The sequence below is a fragment of the Lonchura striata genome, chromosome 4A (genome assembly GCF_050655825.1).
Source record: "Lonchura striata isolate lonStrDom1 chromosome 4A, ASM5065582v1, whole genome shotgun sequence".
Taxonomy (NCBI): domain Eukaryota; kingdom Metazoa; phylum Chordata; class Aves; order Passeriformes; family Estrildidae; genus Lonchura; species Lonchura striata.
Genome location: NC_140742.1, coordinates 4,694,189 through 4,715,936, shown reverse-complemented (window position 1 = coordinate 4,715,936; position 21,748 = coordinate 4,694,189). Strand labels below are relative to the sequence as shown.

Sequence of the window (21,748 nt, the reverse complement as noted above, 5' to 3'; positions counted from 1 at the left end):
AAATCTCATTTTCCTGCAACTCACAGCAGGGACAATTTACATGGAGAGGCAGGGATGTCTTTTTAAACCTCTCCAAAGGCTTAAGGTCTTGCCTAAACCTGGTTTAAGGTCCTACCTAAGCTCAGCTCCAGCTGCATCATTTGAAGGGCTCAGTGCACAACACTGATGGAAAGAGCAGGGAGAACACATTTGCTACACCGAGTTACCTCAGTTAAGAGCTTTTTGGGTTTAATCCATCCCATTTAGGACCTTTTGTGTTACAGGGGGAAGGGAGTCTATACAGAGGTGGAAAAAAAACCCGCATTGCTCACATTTTTTAAAAGTTGCCTTGGGCAGTTATAAGTTACATAAAGTTGCTCCTGTTCCTGTTGTAGATATGCCAAAGTTATCTGAGGTGACGGGCATAAAGTGACCACTCCAAACTTGGGAAAGAAAAGATCCCAAACGGGGCCTTTTCACATACACAAAATCAGAATAAAACCAACAGCCTGCAAATTCAGAGATGACCTTACAATTTCATAGCAATCTAATAAAATTCTAATATTTTTTACAAAAAATATATATAAAATACTTAGATTTAAAACCAGAACAATAACTTGTAGATAGCAGAGTATGAAAGAAACTATTCTTGTTTCCAGTAGTTGCAATCATGAACTTCACTTAGCTTGACACTTGTGTAATAATGTGAATATTTAGCTTTCCTGAGTATTTATTCCCTAAACTCATGACTTCTAGAAATCCTTCAAAATCTATCACTTGAGAAAGAGAAGTTAAAATGAGAGATATTCTGGGGAAAATTACTCCCTTTTCTTAACATTCTTCTTCCCCCCACACACACATTCCCAATTTCCCACACACATCTTTAAGGCACTGCAATGCAAGTTTTCAGGAGCTAAATCTACGAGAGAAATCAAAAAGAAAGGCTATTTTAAAACAATCAAGACAAAAATAGAAGTCATCCTTAACTAAATACAATGGCAAAAAGTTGGACATCTTTTGTGCCTTTTATGAGCGACAGAGAGAGGAATGATTAAAAATGTACCAAGAGCCCTGAATGCCATTTTACCGTCATTTCCTTTGATTAACCTTCACCTGACCTCAATCCCTAAGGCAATTTCAGTTTCTTTTTGTTCTTCCATTTAAATTCTCCACTCCAGCAGGTGAGTACAGCCCCGTCACTGCAGATTGGTTTGGGGGAGGATTGCACAGAAAATATTGGGGTTTTTTTCTGGAGAATCATTTGGAAAAAACTCAACAGGGAAAATAATGGGTCACATTTACTCCAAAAGTGAGATTTTCTTACAATCCATGTGGAATTATAGAATTATTTTTTTAGGTGTTAATTAAAGCAGAGTTGAATCAGTCACACCAGTTCCCACCAGTGCAGAACTTGGTGTTACTGGCCCACCAACCACACTGTGCTGGAAATTCTCACCAAAATCTTCACTGTCCATCTGCAATGTCTGCTTCCACCTAATTTATAAATGGAACATATAAATGCAACATTCCCACTGGAATGGGGGAAAAACAAAAGCCAGCATGAATAAAAACTTAAAAAATAGATTATATACTCTCAGCAGAAGGAATGGATCCAGTGTTTGCACAGGAATCTTACATTGCAAATTTTTCCTTGCTTTTAAAACTATTTTCCAACAGGTTTTATGATCTCAGGGGTTGAGTAGAAATCATGGAATGCTGCATACTTAGACTCTGCTCTTTAAGTGTTAATAGGATAATAAAAAAAAAGAAAAAGTGGGATTCGGCAGAAAAAAATAAAGGACTTGATGGTCTTAAAGGTCTTTTCCAAAGAAATATTTCCAGGGTTCTCTACAAAAATCCTGTGAAATTTGTAATTTATTCCTGGTGATGAAATGGTGAGGAATTTTCTGACCTATTTACTACATCACAGACTGATTTAAGGGATAAACCATCCTCATCCATAGGAATTGATGTGATGTTGAAGCTTCTGATGGCACATTTTTATCAGCAAAAAATATGAGATTTAACAGTCAAATTAAGCCTAGAACCAAAGTGCTTCATTTCAGCTAGTGCCACTGTACCAGCTTACCTTGGGATGAAGAGATTCTTCACTACACATGGCCTTTGTTACCATCCCCAAGTATATTTTATTCCATAAGCAGAAGTTATGGGTTCAATGTAGGCTTTGCTTTCTCTGCTGTCGGCCCAAAGTGTGATCCGACTGGATTCATAATATCTTAGTTCCATATTGTTCTCTCTAGAGGGATTTCAGGACAAAAAAATAAAATTAAATTGTCCCAAGATGACACAAACATCAGCATTTCTTGCAAACCACAAGGTAAAAAAAGCTCAGTTTGGAATAACTGAAATTTTTGTAGGGAGGAATAATTTTGAAATGCTTTGTTTTTTCTGGGCTTCCTAATTTTCATTTTCTTGTTATCTGTAGATAAAAATTGAGATTAAACACAGACCTGTTGGAATTCAAAATTATGAAATAGACAACCCTGGCAATTTCAAAATTCTGCTGTTTTTAGGAGGTGACTTGTTAACTCTGACCCTCTCCTGGTCCTGATTTTATTTCTCCACGAACTGGCCCTTCCTGACAACATGAAGGAGTTACAACAGAAAAGTCCTGTAGATCTCAGTCATGAACCTTCTATGGTCTTAAACATTTCACAATATGCATAAAACACTTAATAGACACTCTTAAAATTCAAGTTTCTCCACCTGCTCTTATCCGAGCTGCGCTTCCTTTGCGTTTCAGGACACGCCCAGCTCTGGGCTGAGTAATTTGGGGCAAATTCTGCCCAGTTGTCCATGCCAGTATCTCCAGTGGGTTCCCCAGGAGCGTGTCCAGCTCCTGAGTGACAGAGGCACTCACCTGAGAGAGCACCAGGCTCCAGTGGAGGAGAAGGGGATGGGAAAGCGCCTGGGGGAGGGAGGTCAGGCGAAGGTTAATCGAAGGAAATGACAGTTTGATGGTATGCACGGCCCTGGAGATCACATGTGGGATTTGCTGGGGAAATATTTAACTGTTTTATCTCTATTTGGGAAGAAAGCAAAGTAAAGTGCACCAAAATGCAGAAGACACGGATGCCTCTTAGCCTGGCACGGGTGGGATGCAAAGATTCCAGCTGGGAGGCAGAGAGAGCCAAAAGGTGCCAATTCTTCACGGGGTTTTCACTTACATCAAACACTTCCCTCCCACAAAACACAGCACAGTGGCTGGGGAAATTCAATAAACCTTTCATTTACCTCGCTCCCATATTTATCCCAATATTTATTACTCTTCTTCCAAAACAGGTGCTGGAGGTAAGAAGGAAAACTTTATGGAAGCCTCAAACTTATTTGTGTCTTGTAATAAACTTGTCTTGGCCACAGTCCTGCCTAATTTGCATTTCCTTTCCAACAAATTCCGTGCACTCAGATTTTTACTTTCAAGAGATCTTTCCAAACCTGATTTTGAGTATTTGTGAAGGTGGAAAGGGATTTTTAAAAACTATCTCCTCAAATATTTAATAATGAAATTTATTCTAGTATTTGTCCTCAATTAATTGGGGAATTAAACCAATACGACCTGACTGATCAATCACAAATACATAACACAGCCTGAATTCTGATTTCTACTATTGATTAATAAAAAAACCCCAATGAGTCACTAGAAAAATTTTGACAACTATTTTTTCTTCAGTCTTCCTACAGAATAAGAGGCAAAATTCACAGAGTGAATTATTAATTCTGAGTTATTCATCCAGCCCTACTAAAACCTAATCTGTTTCTTTTTTTTAAGCATCAAAAAGGTCTTTCAAACGGAGGTTGCAATAATGAAATATGGCAGCAGATCTTGAAACGTGCCCTTAGCCAGGCTGCAGATATGGAAAAGGTTACAGAACCAGAGTTATTAATCCCCATCACTCTGACAATTGATTTTGAACACAGTCTGTTGGAGTCTTTATAATGCAAGATCATAAATGTTCAGAACTAATTTATTGCTCTTTGTTCCACCTGGCAAAAACACACTGTCAGATTGAGTTGTGTTGATGCAAGGACGCAGATGAGGATTTAAGTTGTATTTTTATCCACATTTGTAAATTTGTTTGCCATGCCTGTGTGTGGTTAGAAGAAAAGGATTTAGACACATTCATGAAGGAGTTAAAAATGTCCACAAAGAAGCAGAAACAGAGGTTATGCTCTCTTTCCTAAATGGGAAATGTTTGCACAAATAGTGGTATATTTGAAATTTAATAGTGAAAAGTCCTTATTTGAACTTGTCAGTATTGATATTTTTGGTTTGCACCCTGTTCCCTGGTATCTCTCAGATTTCCATAAGTAAACGTGTAAAAACATTTCCTTTATTCACATATTGACTTCCACACCGGGCAAGGATTCCCCACACACCAACGAGGGAGATGCAGAACCTTCCATCCTACCTGGCTTTTTCCATTTTTTAATCAGTCTTTTCAAAGCCTGAACCTATTCCATTTATCCCAAAAATTCCTCAACTTGTCTTTTCTGCTCACAGTGGTTGCCACCACTCCTGCCCACGCCAGGGAAGGGCCAATCCCAAAGAGGGACAAGTGAGGGAAGGGAGGGAGAAAGATCCCCTTTAAAGGGGCATAAAACACTCATTTGTAAAGATTAAGGGTTTTTTAAGGATCAAAAAGAATATGTTGCAAAAAGAGCTTATTTTAATAATAAAATCCTGTCCCATAGACCAGGAATTCCAGAAAGGATGAATTACAAGGCTTCCAAAGGCCTACAGAAGCAGGGAACTGAAATACGAAAAGTAGAGAAGGGGAAGAAAAATGGAGGAATGTTTCCACATCAAAAATGCTCCTATCCTGTCGTCTCCAAAGTATTTTTCCTCAGTAGAAAGACAAACTTGTAAAATTACATTCTTTTCAAAATAATCACACAGTACTTCTTTAATAACACTTTTCCCTCTTACAAATTTTACAGCCCAAGAATATAAACTTCATCCTTCCATTATCTGGGGGTAGAATCATTTAATTGTCCTGGCAACTTTATTCCTTTTGAATTCTTATTTTTACCACGATTATGAACTAGGGGAGCTGTGGCTGCATGCTAAAACTGCTGCATTCAAGACTTGCAGGCATTTGTGTGATATTGAAATTAATTTCTAGTATAAAACAGTTAACAGAATAACCCTAGATAAAGGCAAATATAATATTAATTCCATTCTTTTTGTTGGCAATGTTGTAAAGTCCATTGCTCAAGTAAAGAGCACTTTGCTGAGCCACATACAAATTAATTTTAACATTGTTCTTCAAATAGGAATTTTAAAAGTCAAGTAAAGGCTGCAATAGCTTTGAAACGTTTCAGTGATTGTTTTAATTACCTATCATAGAGCTGTGAGACTGCAGAGGGAGGGTGCAGAGGGAGGGGACAACAACACCTGGCGTACTCACAATGCTTTTCCTGACATAAAGAAGAAAAAATACTTTCCAAGCCCTCAGACCAACAAAAAGCTCAACAAAGTCAACACAGATTGGGGTTTTGTCAGTGTATTAATGTTGTGATTTTAGCCTGGACTTTGTGCTCTTATTCTGTCAATAACAACTTTCACTGTTAAATAAACCCACCAAATCTCCAAACATGAAATGTATGAATTCTGACAGCTTTAAAGCTTGTTTTTCCACCCAAAGCTGATGCACACGTGGGGTTTCTTGCCAGGGTCTGGCTCTATAGCAAATAAAAGGTCGCTTTGCTTTTACCACAACCACACAAAAAAACCTCTATTTTTTGTCATTCCAACCCTAAATAGAATTGGAAACTGGAGGTTATTGGGACTCCTGCTGGCCTTTGACATCCAGCACCTCGGGAATCAGCAGTGCAGGGGGAAAAAAGCCCCCTCAGATGCAGAGTTGTCATCCCCACCCTCCATCTGTGGCCGTGCTGGGAGGAAGTGCTGACCCCATCATTCCACCGTAAACACTGCCGGAATCAACAACAACAAATCCAGAAATGAAAAAGGAAACGGCGTGTCAGGAGTCAGGTCAGCCCATTTTATTTGCACATGTGTCAGTAAAGATAGAAGGAATCGCTGAATTAAATTAAATCAAAGCAAACCTGCTAATTAAAACAGCTAAAATTATGTTTGTGAAGATGTGTGACTGGTTTCCTGCTTATCTGCAAATAAGCCTCCCCATAATATAAACATGTTTCCATCTCCACTTCATTTATAATAAGTCTTTAGGCAGATTGTAATTAGTATTTTGAGTTTCTAATAGAAGATCTATTGTGCTGCTGGAGCAATATTTTTCCTGACCATCAAAATACTGATTATTTCTGCATCAGTCTCAAGGGTTCTCACCTGTTCTTCTCATGCTGGTCAAAGTCTTGCATCCAATTTATGAGAATCAAATTGGGTATTTGTCTGAACACCATCATCTTCAGAACATATTGCTTGCAGTTAACCACTGCATTCAACTCCACCTACAAGCCAAACCAGAAATTATTATCAGTTCTGCTTGAATTTATCCTGCAGCTGGATTTTCATTCAAGATGTAAAGAATTATCATGATAGGGAATAGAAAAACGGAGTCAAACAGAAGTTCTGAATGTAAAAAAATTGTACTATTTACAAAAATCAACTTTTTGTTTCTGTTTTACTTATTCCCAAGTTTGCAGTGCATAATTTTATACAAACCCAATTACATAGCTCAGTGATTTACTGGCAAAGCTGGCCAGGAGAAAATTATCTGGCTTTAGCTAATGTGTGTGCCTATTTACAATCAAAACAAACCCGGAGAAAATTGCAAAATGGCCACAGAGAGAAAAAGAAAATAGTCACGTCAGAAATGTGCCAGAGGTGACACAGTTTGCAAGATGAAAAAAGTTCACCTTGTATTTATTATTTCACTGGATGAGCAACAAACTGTGGTTTTGGGTACAGATTCAGCCTCTCAGATCATGCACTATTTATTTATTTCAGTATTTACCTTGAAGCCTGGCTGGGGTCTCAGTGGGTTGGAAAGTGTGGTGTTTTCTTTTTGCCCTTTCCATCATTTTTTTAGGGATTACTTTGCACAGTTGTGTGGGCTCGGTTCACCAGGATTGCTCAGCTGTTAACAGCTCCCCTGGCTCTGAAAAGATTTTGGGATGCAGGGTTTAGGATGAAGGTTTGGGATGCAGGGTTTGGGATGAAGGTTTGGGATGGAAGGTTTGGGATGCAGGGTTTGGGATGGAAGGTTTGGGATGGAGGGTTTGGATGCAGATTTTTTTATGCAGGATTTGGGATGCAGTTTGGGATGCAGGGTTTGGATGCAGATTTTGGATACAGGATTTGGCATGCAGATTTGGGGATGCAGGGTTTGGGATGCAGGTTGGGGATGCAGGGTTTGGGAATGCAGGTTTGGGATGCAGATTTTGGATACAGGATTTGGGATGCAGGGTTTGGGATGCAGATTTGGGGATGCAGGGTTTGGGATGCAGGTTAGGAAATGCAGGTTAGAAAATGCAGGATGAAGATTTGGGGGTGCAGGTTTGGGATGCAGGGTGTGGATGCAGGTTTTGGATACAGGATTTGGGATGCAGGTTTGGGTTGCAGGGCTCCAAGGCCACAGAGCTGTGTGCACATCCCAGTAATGGGAGCTGAGTAGATTTTGGGATCTTGGAGATGAAAATCATAACCAGCAACACTGCAACAACATCTGGGTGTTATTTATGCTGACAAATCCTGTGGGTTTTGTTGTTGAAACATTTCTGACCCAACACAGAATGCCTTGAGGGAAGCACAGGTCCTTTTTTCATTTGTAGCAAGTGACATTTATAAGACAAAAATATAAACCAAACCTTTACAGTTTTTTTTTAATCACACCACAGATTATATCAGATTATTATATGATTTTCCTGACACTTGGCACAACTCTTCAGTCTGAGATTTTGCTGGATGTGGCCCAGAGTTCATTTACTCACTCACCTCCAAGCAAGAGCTTCCTAAAAACACAATAAATTGCAAATATGCTAAACCCCAAATTTTGCTGTAATTGCATGTGCCAGCACTAAATCCTGCATCAATAAGAAACCCCACTGATGTCAGCAGGACTTGTGACAACACAAGATTTCCCTCCCTACAGTACAGCTCTGAAACTGGATCGTGGGCGAGCACATTTGAGTTATGTGGATTATATGTGATTAAATAGATTTGGATTAAATCACAGCACTGGTCGTCTCCTCGAGAACACCCTGTTGGGACCACACTGATGTGCAGCAATCCAGGGGACCTTACAGACTTGTACAACCCAGAGCAAACTCTGAACAACTTCAGGGAACAGGTTTTTTTTTTTCTTTTTTTTTTAGCTCTGCAAAGATCAGGTTGTAAAATGTAAGGAGTTAAAATGCTGCTGTCCTGATGAAGGTTTTTCATGCTTTAAAATTATCATTTGGGTGACAGAGAGATATTTTTCTTGCAGGGGAAGCCAATCTCAGCTCAGCTCCTTGAGCTCTGTTCCATTCACCAGGATGGAAAGCATGGCTGCCTGTGCCTTGTCCTAACTGCAGGAAAATTCAAATAAAGGAGAATAATTTCTGAATATAGAAATCCACCAAAATGCCACCAAATCCTAGCTCGCCCTCCACTGCATCACTGCACTATCTCACTTAATTTTTAAAATGTACCTCTGTGAAACTTTACTTTTTTATTACTAGTCTTCATTTATCCCCAAAATAAAATCTATAATTGCTTATATAAATGCGCAATAGGATTAACCATAAACAATAGAAACTGATTTCTTCCTCTCTAGAGGACACAGCTGAGAACAAATCTTGGTGAAATGACTCTCTACAGCAACTTCCAGCTCACCAGAGCTCAAGTTGAACTCCAAATGCTTCACACAATTCCAGTATTCTGGAGTTCTTCAGTACTCAGCAGCCTGGGAGCATCTGCCCTGTGGATGCTGATACACAACCTCATATCTAATTTGGGGAACTTTTGGCAAATGCAGCCACGGAGGTCATGAGGGAGGCAACAAAAAAGGCCTAACGGATATAAAAAGACCCAGGTTGCCAAATTCTGAGGGTTTGGCAGAGCAAGAGAGATAAAGGAATCAGCAGCACAGCTTTGCTGCACCGAGGCTTTCCCAGCTCCATGCAGAGCCCCGTGCCTGCCTCCTTTGGATTAGGCAGCCCGGGAGTTCCTGGATCCATAGATAACATTGAAGAGAAAATAGGAGAACGAGCGAAAAGTAATGGGAATACTCTTCTGAAGTTTGCTTCAACTTATCCAGCAGCTCAAAAAGGTTTTTAGCCTAAGATACTTCATAAAATTTTCCAAAGGCTTGGAAAAGCTTGGGGGTGGGAAGCTGTTATATAATCCCTTAACACCTCCAAGAGTTTGTGCTGCTTTCTCTCCCACGTGGACGCTGTAGTAAATAAACATTGTGCTCTGAACCTCTGGATTCACATTTGAGCTGCAGGACTTGGCTGAAGCAGCCAAGCTGTGCTGAAGCCACGGGTCTGGAAACTTCCTCCCCTTTAGCATCCCTCCTCTCCCACCCCGTCCTCTCCTCCACCAAGGACATTTTTAGTAAGATTGCTCTGCAGCTAATTACATTGCCATGGCATCCAAGTACCACACAGTCACGAGACCTTCTTCTTTTAACAGCCCTTGGCTTTGCAGAGAGCAGTTCATGGGGAAACATCCCTATATTTGGAGAGCTGAGGCACCAGGTCAGAGCCTTTGCCCAGCACCCTGCAAGGGAGGCACTGCCCCGTGCCAGCGTGGCCAGGGTGCCAAAGCAGCTGCGTGGCCACCAACTCACCCTGTGCCCTCAGGGCTGCTCCAGGAGGCAGCTCTGGGATTCCAAGAGGAAACCTTGAGTAAATAGAGCCAAACACCAGCTCACCACCAGCAGCCTCAGCAGTGCCAGGCTCAGTGGTGGCCCCAGAGTCCTTCTGGAGGTGCCCTGCTCTGCCCAGCAGGGAGGTGCTGGGGCAGCCTGGCCCCGGGCAGAGCCCACCCTGCACACAGACAGGAGATGCCCACGCTGAGCATCCCAGCCTGTGGCTCTGTTTGCTCTGCACCAAGCAAATTCCTTGGCAAACCTCAGGGAAGCTGGACTTTGAGCAGGGCCATCCTCAGCAGTCCTCTTGTCTGGGGCTGGGGTTGCACTGTGTGTTACCCACACGGTGCTCCCTGACTCCGAGTTTCCTACAGGCAATGGTCTGAGCTGAGACAACTTGTCAGGGTTTCCCTCGTGTCCTCACTCCTGTGACCTTGCCTGGAACTTGACTTGCCCCAGACAGCTCCTCTGATCCCTTTCAGCTCTTCAAGAGCAGAGCACTGACTTGAAGATCTATTTTCCCCATTGCTATTCCTCTACTCAGAACCGAATTACTCTTCATTTCTAATTTCTCTCACCAGTTTCTCTCATCTGTTTCCATTTGCCTCCTCTAACAGATTCTTTAGTCACGTCAGTGCTACTGCAAGAGTTTGGTCATGACTTACTGCAGCCTGGTGTTTATTTGCCTGTTCCTGCCATTAGATCAGATTAATCCTGTGTGTTATCTTTGGTGTCACCACCTCTCACCACTCCGATGTTCACATATTTCTTGCACAGCGTTTTCACTCATAATAATTTTAAAAATTTATATAAATATATAAAATAATATCTAAAAGAACCACAACAAAACCTGGAGCGAGGGGATTAAGCTCCACTCATGGAAAGCACAGTCCCACCTCCAGGCACTCCACCAGCACAAGTTGTATGAGGGAAACAGGCTCAAGCACAGCAGTTTGACAGGCTCCTAATTTATTCAATTAACAATAAACTCACAGTACTGCGTCCTGAACCTGTCAGCCAGCTGAACTGAGACAACCAGCTGAATACTAAAATCTACTCTGCCACTCAACTACCTTGGAGCTGAGGGCTGCTAAAATGGAGAGTGGACCCAAAGTAGCCACGAGAAAAGGACTTGAGCCAAAGGTTTAACTCACTAGAGAGCTCACAGAGGTGACAGAACTTGTTCAAACCTGTGCCAAAAAACTGTGGACGTCACGTTTTCTGTCTGCTCTACATCACTCAACATGCAATACTTGCTGCGGCAGACAGATTAATTAATAGAGATAACAGAAACAGTAGTATATAATCATAAAAGAGAGAGCAGAAACCACAAAGGACTACAGCTCCCCTATGGCACAGCAGTGATTCTTTTTTTAAAGTGTCCAGTCCCTTTTCAACAGCATTTTTAGAGGAATAGCAGTCAGCCAGATACAGCCACGGATAATCAGTGGTGGATAAAGAAAACCCTTCTCCTGACAATCAGCATCTGCACTTTAAGCTGCAGAAGAAACAGCTGCCTCGCTGTTCATTAGAGAAGGGATTTGCCAAACACCCTCCCTGGTGCTCTGTTATGCAAGGTAGCACGATGTGTGTTCTCTCCTTCCTCAGAGATGGAGCCTAAAAGCATCCGTATTTAGTCCTCCCATCCCCCTAAATCTTCTCCACAAAGGACACTGTCACCACCAAAGCTCTGCAACAAGGATCGTTTATATATCTGACAACCTTTAAACCCCCAAAGAAAGGCAGAGGGAAGCGGTAAAGCTCTCTGAAGAGCTCTTTGGTGGAACAAGCAGAATTATGAGCAGCAGGAGAAATATGAGTAATTAAGACAACAGTATATCTATATCTTACAGCTGACAGAGTGAAGCTGCAAGTTAGCTCTGGGCAAGATGTTAGCAGAGGAAAGAACTGAGCAGCCTGTTTCTAATGTTAGTGTTGAAAAGCCAGCCCAGGAAAAAGGCTAAAGGGACAATTTCATTAAAAAGAAGGAAGTAGGTTGGATTAAGAGAGCAGTTAGATGCAGACTTGTAACATTAAAGGAGCAGGTCAACAGCTCTCTGTCACAAGACAAGCAATCATTTGGGGAATCAGCCGATGTGCCACTCTTGCTGTGCTTAAAAGAAAACGCTCTCAAATTATCTATGGGTGGCTTATACAGAAAATGAATGCTGGGGAATTGCACCACGGCACAAAACAAAGCCCCGGGGTGCACGGAGGCTGCAGGAGAGCAAAGCACAGCAAGGCAGGATGTTTGCCACCAAACAGCCCAAACCAGGGGCTGGTTTTGGGCAGTGGGCACCGAGCAGAGCCGGCGTGGTGGCCAGGACACAGCTCTGGCCCCTGCCTGTCCTGCACTGACCGGGCTGAGCCAGGGCTGGAAGCACCCCAGGAAGGGCTGGAGCTGCTCCCACAGCACAGCCCCTCTGACAAGGGCATTCCCTGGGTTTGAGTCCTGCCCAGCTCTGCATGCTCCAGCAGCTCCCAGCTGGCAGGACAGCCCTTTGTGGCTCCAGCAGCACGGTTTATAGCAGCCCCGGGGCTGTGTTTTCCATCTAGGATATATAAGTGAATTAGTGGAAAATTCGAGCTTGCACAAATCACGGAGCCAATGCTCAGTTTGGCATGGCCAGGCAGCTGTTTCTCCCAGCTGAATCCACGAGGTGTGGGAAGAAACTGGGGCTGCATCCACGGGTCCTGAGCCACGGCTGGGTTTGGAGCTGGGATGGGAAGTGCTGCAGATCAGAGGGGAACAAAACACCAAGGGCAGCTCCCTCATCCTCACAGATGAGTTGTGTGGCTGGCAGAGTCACCTGGGGCTCACAGGGCAGGATGGGGATGTTGGGAAGGAGCTCCCTCACCTCCCAGGCTCCATCTGCACAAAGCAGGAGATGGGAATTGCGAATTACCCCGAGTGCAATATTTGCACTGAGAAATGGCAGAGGGGCTGCTCCAGATTCCCATTATCATAACCAAGAGCAGCATTTACCCAAATGATAAGAGCTGGAGCCAAGGCAGAGCCAAAGGGCACCAAACGAGGGTCACCAGCTGCAAGTGCTGCTGCCACCCAAGGAGAGGAGCTCCAGCCTGCAGCAGCGTGGGGACAGGGGAGCCTGGCAGGTGCCAAAACCCCTCACTGTGGGTGTCAAGGGGTTGTCCTGATGTGTCTCTTCCAACATTCAGGATGTCCCAGCTGGCTGAGCTCCTTCCTGCTGTGCCTTTCTTTATTTACACCTACAAGCCCCAGCACTGCTCAAGCTCTTCCCTATCAACACCACAAAAACTGATTTAGATAAAAATACACCTGGAATAGATGTTTCACAGTGAAGCCCAGCACAGGTATTCCCTATTTTCCTTCCCTGCTTCCTCATGGATCATGCCATTCCTGACCATCCCATCACTTACTTGGAGCAAAGAGCCTGAGGTGAAGGGTTTTCTTCCCACACAAAATTCTCGGCCATTTTTTTCTCCTGTTTCCTACACAAACCTGCATATTTCAACCCACAAACTCTAATGACTCCTTAAAATACACGTTTATATTCAGCCCATAAATCAAAACAGAAAGTTAAATCCTGCCTGGAGATCGAAATCCTCCCATGTAGCTCTGTTCCATGCCCAAGGTGTCACAGTGCTTGTGGATTTCTGCCTCCTGCTTCAGCCACATCCTCACACTCATTGAGAGCACCAGAGGATGGAGCCCTTAAAAACATCACAAATTTCTCACTTTCCCAATGCAGCTAAAATCAGGGGAGAAATGGCCTCCTGTCATTTTGTTGACTTGCCAATGAGTTTATTTACTCACGCATCCCACAGAACAATTGGAAATGCAGAAATTGTTGATATCCCTCCACAAGGCCAGGAACAGGTACCAAACTTTCTCCCTGTGCCAGGAAAAGACAATTGTGAGGCTGAAACTGCTCATCAGCTGCTCTTCCCATAAAGGTGAGCATCCTGACAATTCTTTGGGGTATATTGTTAGAAAGAGAGCTCAGAATTTCATGTTATTATCATATTATAGACAGCATTCCTTTGATAAAGGGTCAGAGATCAGGAAGACAAGAAAAATAAGGAAATAAAGCCCAGCAACAGACAGATCTTTAGCTGGCATAATTGGACACCCAAGTCCAAGGGAACTGTGTCCATTAGCAGGAGTGGGTGATCTGACCCATATGCTTTGCCACTTTTAAGTATAAAGATTAAAACAAGGCACCTAGCAGCAGAAATGGGTTACATTCCATTTCAGAGAGGCTCGGGTTGCCTAAAATTCCAGAGAAATTTCCAGCCTGCCATCATAAAGACTTCAAGGCTGTTTACCCAAACTTCTCAATAGCTCCTTCTAAAAAAGGATGATGAGCAACCATGTTGGGTAAGACAGATTTTTAATGTAATCTGTTTATAGTTTTAGAACAATTTCCAGAATAGAACATTTTTTTTAAATGTCCTGAGCCTTTTGCATTCTCACTTTGATCATCTCCCATCACGTTATCGTTCAGAGCAGAACGTGATGGAGCCAGGCTAACGAAGGTGCCAGAAATGACATCAGAAAGCCAAGTGACCTGAAAAAAAAGTGCTCCATTTGAGCACCATGCTCTTCTCCAATATTTTCTTTTTTTATTTTTTAATACATTTTAATTAATGTTTTACTTTCACTGGATTTATCTTACTTGCATGAAAGCTCAGAGCTTGGTCTCAGAAAAAAAGTCCTATTGAAAACAAAAAAAGCTTTATTTGACCAAGGGAAGGCTGTAGGAGGTCCTCAGATAACAATTACTAACAATTCTTTTTGGAGTTGAACAGTTTCAGCAAGGACCACTTTCTGAGGAGGTTAACTCTAAATAATAATTGTGGATTTTCCAGCCTGTGGAAGGCAGAGATTGCTCTCTGACAGAGTTTATATTACTAACCTGATGCCAGCAGACAGCTGCAAAAATGAAGTGGTATCAGTGATAAAAATATTCTTTCTCTGTGCAGGCAGGAGGAATTGCATGGAAGCAAAGGGCAAATCCCAGTGGCCTCGGTGCACACCAGATCCAGCACATGAAGACAGGGCCTGGCTGACGTGGCACAGCTGATCCCTGCACGTCCTCATTCACTGAGTGCTTGCTTTAAATATTTTTTTAACTCCTCACATTAAATTTCACAGAGATATCTTGCATTCCGTAGAAAAACTTTATCTGCACAAGATCATTTACTGCCCTTTAATTCAAGCTGTGTCAGAACTGGCAAACAGCTTGGTTAAAAAATAAAATATCATAACGATGCCCCCACACCCCCCCGCCCCGCACCTTCTATATGACGTAGAAATAGATAATTTCTAGTGCTAAAAGTGATTAAATTTGGTGCATTTCCAACTTGTATTTTAACAATGCATTACCTCCTGAATTGCTGCATAAATATTAATAGCCAGCCTGCTAAGGAACTTTTGCCCGTGGTGCCCTTGGAGAACCATAATCACGGCGAGGGGAGCAGAGGAGATGAGAGGGAGCCCTGAAGATGGAGGTTCTATCCCCAGCTTCACAGAGCCACCCCGGGTCAGGCACTTTCCGTGCAGTCTCACAGATCAGCACTACCTCAAAGCCTCCACTTTGTCTGGTAGGAGATGAAAATCCTGCAGACATTAATCTGCCCCGTGCTCATCTGAAATGCAGCCACAAAAACCCCGCTGATGCCAAGAAGAGCCGCACCGATTTTCCCCCAAATTAGCCAGACTTTATTTTTGACGTAGTGAGTGCTTTTAAATTTCATCTGCAGATGTTTGCTCCTCTAATCACCTCCAAAATGGGTGCATGGCATTTATCTACCTGCATTTCCTCCCTCTGATATAATCTCATTAAAAGTCACGGTGGCTCCGGCTGCCATTTGAAAGAGGCCAAGTGCCCACAGATCCCCTGAAGTCATGCTCAGCCTTCATGAAAATTGGCCAATTATTTAGTTCCCTAAATATGGACTTTGGGGGCTGAAATTCAGAATATCCTCTTGGAAAACCTTTCTGGTCTGCCTTAAACCAGCTCTCTGAGGAGACAACACTTTTGATTTTGTCACTCTAATACAAGAACACCACTCAAAACCTTAAAATGCTGGCAGTAAAAGGCACAAGGAGAAAATATTTCTGCCTGCAAACATCAACTGCCCAGCTGTGTTTTGGAACACAGGTGGACTGTGCTAAGGGTTAAGTTAATTTAACTTTCACTAAGTTAGAAAGCTCTGAAAGTTTAATCACAAATGAACTCCAGTGGGCAGTTTGGTAGCTCCCAGACAAATGTTCTCATTTTTATTCTTTATAGGCACTGCTCAAATCCTCATAAACCATATTTAAGGAGGGAGAAATTTCATGAGGGGAGGGAACTGTTTTATATGACAGAATAAGAGAAAAAGGCAACTTACTGTTTTAAAATTTAAATCCGGCCAAATTACCAGAAATGCTGCTGGAAACAGAACGCTGAGAATTCATTATTTTGTTTCAAAGTTAGTTTATCATAAATCTGCCCTCTGACACGTAATAACTAGTAACATTTCGAAGGTTATTTGATAGTAAGTTCAACAGTGTAGGTGACTGAACATGTGAGCTGCATGATAATGAGTCCCAGGGGAAATCAGGCTTTAGGATGCAGGGTGAAGCATCCCTAGGCTTGTATTCAAATGGAAAAAACATATTCAAAAGTTTATTGTTTATCTCCTAAGAACATCAAATAATACACAGGCCTTTGAATCAAATGCATAATGCACACTGGAGGACTATTTGCTGGGGGGAAAATGCCTGATTTGATCCAGATTCAAAAAAACTAATAGCTTGTACACTGAGATGCACAGAGTGGTTTTGATATAAAAAGTGGAGGGGAGTTTTTGGGTTTGTTCTTTTGCAGAACTGAGAGGCACAGCCAGTCAATTTGCTGCTGCAGCAGGCTCCTGGAAGAGGAGCTCGACAGCTTTAAACCCAGTTGTTCTCAAATCCTCTGCCTTTCCGTACAATAGAGTCCCTTAAGTGTGACAAATACAAATTGCTCTGCTCGGCCTGAATTTCATCTCCAGAATACAGTGGCGGTAATTGATTAATTTGTAGTGTACAAACTAATTTGAAGCCAATACTGAAAGTGAAAGGGTTTGTTTCTCAGCAGGGAGGTGGGGTGCAAACACCCCGCTCTGCCAGGATGATGCAGTCCCACCTCTCAGCTCGTTAAGCTCTTACCTAATGAATCCTGTGCTGCCTTTATCAAAGTCAGGGGTAGCTTGGGCATTGGCTGTGCTGGAAGAGCACGTGAGACAGAACTTTTTTATTTAGAAGCCCTCTGCGAGGCAAATAGAGAGGGCAGGGACATTCCAAGCCCGTAACCACGCAGCCACTGGCACCCTGCCACCCCTCTGGGAGCAGGGATGCAGGGATGGGCACGGAGCATCCATCAGCTCCTGCCCCCTGGGCACCACCCATCCCCAGCAACTCATCACTGCTCACCTCCAGCAGGGCTTCCAGGGCAGGGAAAGCTTGTGGACGAGGCATGGTGCTTAAGGATCACTGAGTGTGGCTATCTCAAGTGCTGGGTTTTCATCTCCAGGGAAACATCTGCCCCATTAAAAGCGATCAAACAGGACTCCTGCTGTTCAGGTGCACAGCCATACCTATCCGCCTTGGAGAATTACAGAGGGGCTGAGGTTGGCAAAGACCTTTAGGATCATCCTTTTATAGCTACACAGTCCCCTCTGCATCATAGGCTGTTATTTCATAATTTGGACATTGAGAAGAGAATTAGCCTTTAATTTCAAGGTCCCTTTCAATAATAAAATCTATTTTTCCACACATCTTTTTAGCTTTTCCTCCTTTTTTTAACTCATTGCTTAAATCGTTATATACCATGTGCTTGAACAGTGAAAAGTTGCACAACATCTCTCTTACTCAACATCACCCTATCAGTCCTAACTCTTAATATTATGATTACTTTTTTCAGAGATGCAACCGGCAGAGCTTTCCTGACACGCCACAAATCCTAATTATCATCAAAACTCTAAATTCTATGTTAATGAATATCAGAGGTTGAAATGCTCTTATCTTGACAAGTTCTAAAATATACACTGAATGTTTGTTTATTCATTTCCTATATCGGTATATATTCCCAGACCTTAACTTTGGGAAAACAACAGCATTTAAATAGGCAAAAGCAAAGATAAATAAAACCAAGAAAACAGGCAATAACTCTGTCTAAAATGCTTTCTACTATATTTAAGAAGGAATTACCACAGAGGAGATGATTGAACCCTAAGCTACCACATCTTAAAGAAAATAGATTTAGATGGAGAACTTTTTGGCTCATTCCTTGAAACATAACCTTACCCACTGTCCAACTTTTCCTAATGTTTTCACGTGGAAGGTGCACTGAGGAAATTGGGTCTGTATTAAAATAAGACCCAAAAAAGAACCCCGGAGCTGTTAAAAATGAAAATTAACTAAGAATGGGCTGAACCAGATCAACCTCAAACTTTGGCTTTCATTCCAGAAAAGAGTTAAAAATGCCCTTTGGAGCTGGAGCAAGCCCTGCCCAGCGCTGGGATATTAAAGTGTGCATAAATCAGGGGCTCCTTTTCCTATCAGGCGTTAAAGCTGCCGGCCCCGTTATCGGAGGCATCCGCGGCTCCACGCCGAGCGCCTCGGCTCGGGCTCCGGCCTCTGTGTGGTCTTTCAGAACTGTCGTTATCAGCTTTCTGTTTATTATTGTGCTCAGTTTAAAGGGAATTTGCCAAGTGATCCCTGGACTCCAATCTTTAGGCCTGTTGTCAGGACAAATTAATTTCTGTGGAAACCCACTGTGCCTCAGATACCATCTAGGAAATGTAGGATTAATGGAGTCCCTGTACAACACGCTTTGTAGTGCGCTGCTGGGGGAGGGGAGCGGGGCTGCCGAGGCAGAAATCACACAAATAAAGCCCCTGCACTTTGGGGGACTTTGGGGGGACTTCATCTTTTTTTTACTCCATCAGCTCACATCAGTAATATTTAAAATAAAGCCCAATCGTCGAAAGGAACGGGCAACTTTTAACAAAAAAAGCAGTCAATGGAAACTCACAGCTGCCAAAGATGAGGGACCTGAGGTCTAATTATCAATATTTGATATTTTACCCGCTCAAGCCAATCTCATCAGTAGGAAAAACAGGATATTAAAAGAAACAGTCTCCTGTGAATCTTACTAGAAAATAATGAAACTCCACACATGATCCTTTGGAAAAGAGGTATTAAAGCTGGATATCCTACAGGGCTGGGTCATTGCTGTGCTAGCTGACATTTGGAGCTCTTTTTAACAAATGTATATTATTTCATTGTTGAAAATGTTTGTCTGTTCTTGCAATAAGTAAACTTATAAAATTATTTTTCTGTGGGGGGGAAAGGAGTGGTTATGTTTCTTAGTGAGGAAAGAAGAGAAGAGAAGAGAAGAGGAAGAGAAGAGAAGAGAAGAGAAGAGAAGAGAAGAGAAGAGAAGAGAAGAGAAGAGAAGAGAAGAGAAGAGAAGAGAAGAGAAGAGAAGAGAAGAGAAGAGAAGAGAAGAGAAGAGAAGAGAAGAGAAGAGAAGAGAAGAGAAGAGGAAGAGACTCCAATATGTTTTTATCAAACTTCTCTCATTTTCAAGAGGATGACTCTGCCCATGGCGAGATATCCAGTTTTTTATCAAACACATTGGGAATTCTTGCCCTTATTCTTTTCTCTCCAAAGATAAATCAGTTGATAACACACAGGACAAAGGCAGCAGACCCACAGGTTCACATTCTCTGTGGTTTTACATCTTGTGACTCCTCTGTTAGCCTGAAGTGGCACAAAAACACCAATGAGATCACAAAATAAAAAGAAAAATTTAAAAAAAAAAAAAAGCTACCTCTCCTTTCCAAACACTAAAGCAAAATCTGACTTTCTAATTCGTTGTTCCAGTATTACCCTGTCAATAGCAGGGCTAATTTGGCAGCAGAGCATTTTTAGAGCACTCCTGCACCTCCCAAGCCTGGCAGATGCAGAGGCTGCAGCTCTTCTACCATGGCTCTCCAGCTCACAAACACCTCCACACACACAGCTTTTCCTTCTTAGAGCATTGCAAAAATCCCTGACATCTGTGTGACCCCCTAGTTTGGAACAGCATTTATGGACAAGGTTCATTTTGGGAGGTTATTTCATCAGTCATAAGCTCACTTGCATATGAAAACTGCTTTTGTTTTATTCAATATTCCAAAAGAGTTTGTTCTTCCCTAACTAAAACATTTAATCTTGAGAGACTTTTATGTGCCCATTTTTAACTATTGCAGAAATTCAATTAACTGGATAATTATGAACACAATTACCATGGAGTGTTACATGTGATTTGGTGGTAGCAGTTACATGGCACACATAAACACTCAGGTTTGTGATTTCAAAACTTACAGCAATGATAATAAAAGCCAAAAAATCCCAAATATCATCCTTATTCTTTGGATTGCATGTATAAAATGTTTTTTAAATGCTGTTCATAGTTTTTTCCCCTGCCCATGGCAACAGGATTGGAATGAGACAATCTTTAAGGTCTTTTCCAACCCAAAACATTCCAATAGTCCATGATTCTCGTGATGAAAGGTTTTATTTTAGAAAGCACATTATTTGCAACCAAATAGGCTGGACTACCAGCTGATGAAAGTCACCCAAACTATGACAATTCACCTTAAACCTGGCCCCATTAACTTATTCCACTGCAAGCTCCCAGCAAGGGCAGTAAATGGAGCCCCGGCCATTTTTGTGTGGAGAGAGAAAGAGAAACTAAAATAACTAAGAAAAAGAAAGGAAAATACATAAGTGGGAGGGTGAGGAACTCTAAAAAGTCTTCAAAACTTTGCACAGGGGCACTGCCAAGGAGCTGAGTGCCCAGCTCAGCGTGGGGGCTCCAGGTGGAGGTGGCGGCTCAGGATGTGCCCGGCTGTGCCAGGGGCTGCCTGGCAGGAGCCTCCCACAAACCCTCTGCAGGTGGCCAGGAGCTGGGGCTGTGGCCAGGAGCTGGGGCTGTGGCCAGGAGCTGGGGCTGTGGCCAGGAGCTGGGGCTGTGGCCAGGAGCTGGGGCTGTGACCACGAGCTGGGGCTGGGGGGTGGCTCCTGCCAGCCTCAGCGCCAGCCCTTCCCTCGAAGGGTTAAAACACGCCGGGGTTACCACCCGTGATGAGGAGCAGCAAGGGCTCTGAGGATGTCACATTTTGGGGCTTTAGGGCTGATGTGGCTGAAAGGAAAGTTTAGGAGGACAGGCTTGGTCAGGGAAACAGCAAGTTTAGGATGGGTTCAGGCTGAGTACAGAAATTCTCACCATGGTCACCATGCAAAGTCCCCACTCTCCCGCTGCTGCCCCACAGCTGAGGAGCTGTGCCACCTCTGGGCACAGGAATCTGCTGGCTCCTCACGGGTCCCCCTGCTCACACCCTCATCACATCAATTTTGCACATCCAGGGCATGGCCATGGCCAGGCAAAACCACGAAGGAGGACACGGATCTTCCAGAAGCTTTGATTATCTCAGACATTACCCAAAATCATTGTGATGTCACTCGTGCAGCCTTTGGTGGCACTACACACATCCCTTGCTCCTGGAACCCAGCCTTGCTCCCCGAATTTCAGCACTACCCTGCGCAGGGATGTCAGCTCAAGGTCCAGCCCCACATTCTCCTCTAGTCTAGCCCCATTTCTGCTGACACAGCAATATCTGCAGAGATCTCCACCTCACCCACCCCTTCTACGAGAGCTTTGTTTGCACAGGTGGCAAAGCCTCCCTCGAACTGCACCCAGGGTTTCATCAAGAGATGCCCATGGACCCCAAACACACAAGGAATCAACAGTCTTTTACCATAATCACTCTTCAAGTAATTGAAAATCAGAATTACCCATGTGGTTTCTCCACATAAAAAGTGATCTGCAACCTCCAAATCTGAATTCCAAACATGTTCGTGTGAAACATTCGAAATACAAAATGAAGTTCCAGCTCGGTCC

At 43.0% G+C, this 21,748-nt stretch overlaps 1 protein-coding gene across 29 annotated transcripts in view; it reads right to left on the bottom strand.

The window, feature by feature from the left end:
* Nucleotides 1-21,748, bottom strand: part of LOC110477800 (uncharacterized) — an 85,388-nt gene that overhangs the window by 53,343 nt on the left and 10,297 nt on the right. For 16 of the 29 annotated variants that reach the window (XR_014952490.1, XR_014952495.1, XR_014952510.1 and 13 more), the window contains exons 2-3: nucleotides 6,314-6,435; nucleotides 2,069-2,236 (exon numbers count right to left, since the gene is read on the bottom strand). The exons of 4 other annotated variants lie outside the window; for them this stretch is intronic. Coding sequence is in view for 6 of the 25 variants with exons in the window: in XM_085570961.1 (XP_085427087.1) it covers nucleotides 6,314-6,390 (77 nt within the window). In the remaining 19 variants the exon portion in view is untranslated. The remainder of the gene's footprint in view (nucleotides 1-2,068; nucleotides 2,237-6,313; nucleotides 6,436-21,748) is intronic. 9 more of the 29 variants (XR_014952501.1, XR_014952507.1, XR_014952503.1 and 6 more) reach the window with 1 other exon arrangement.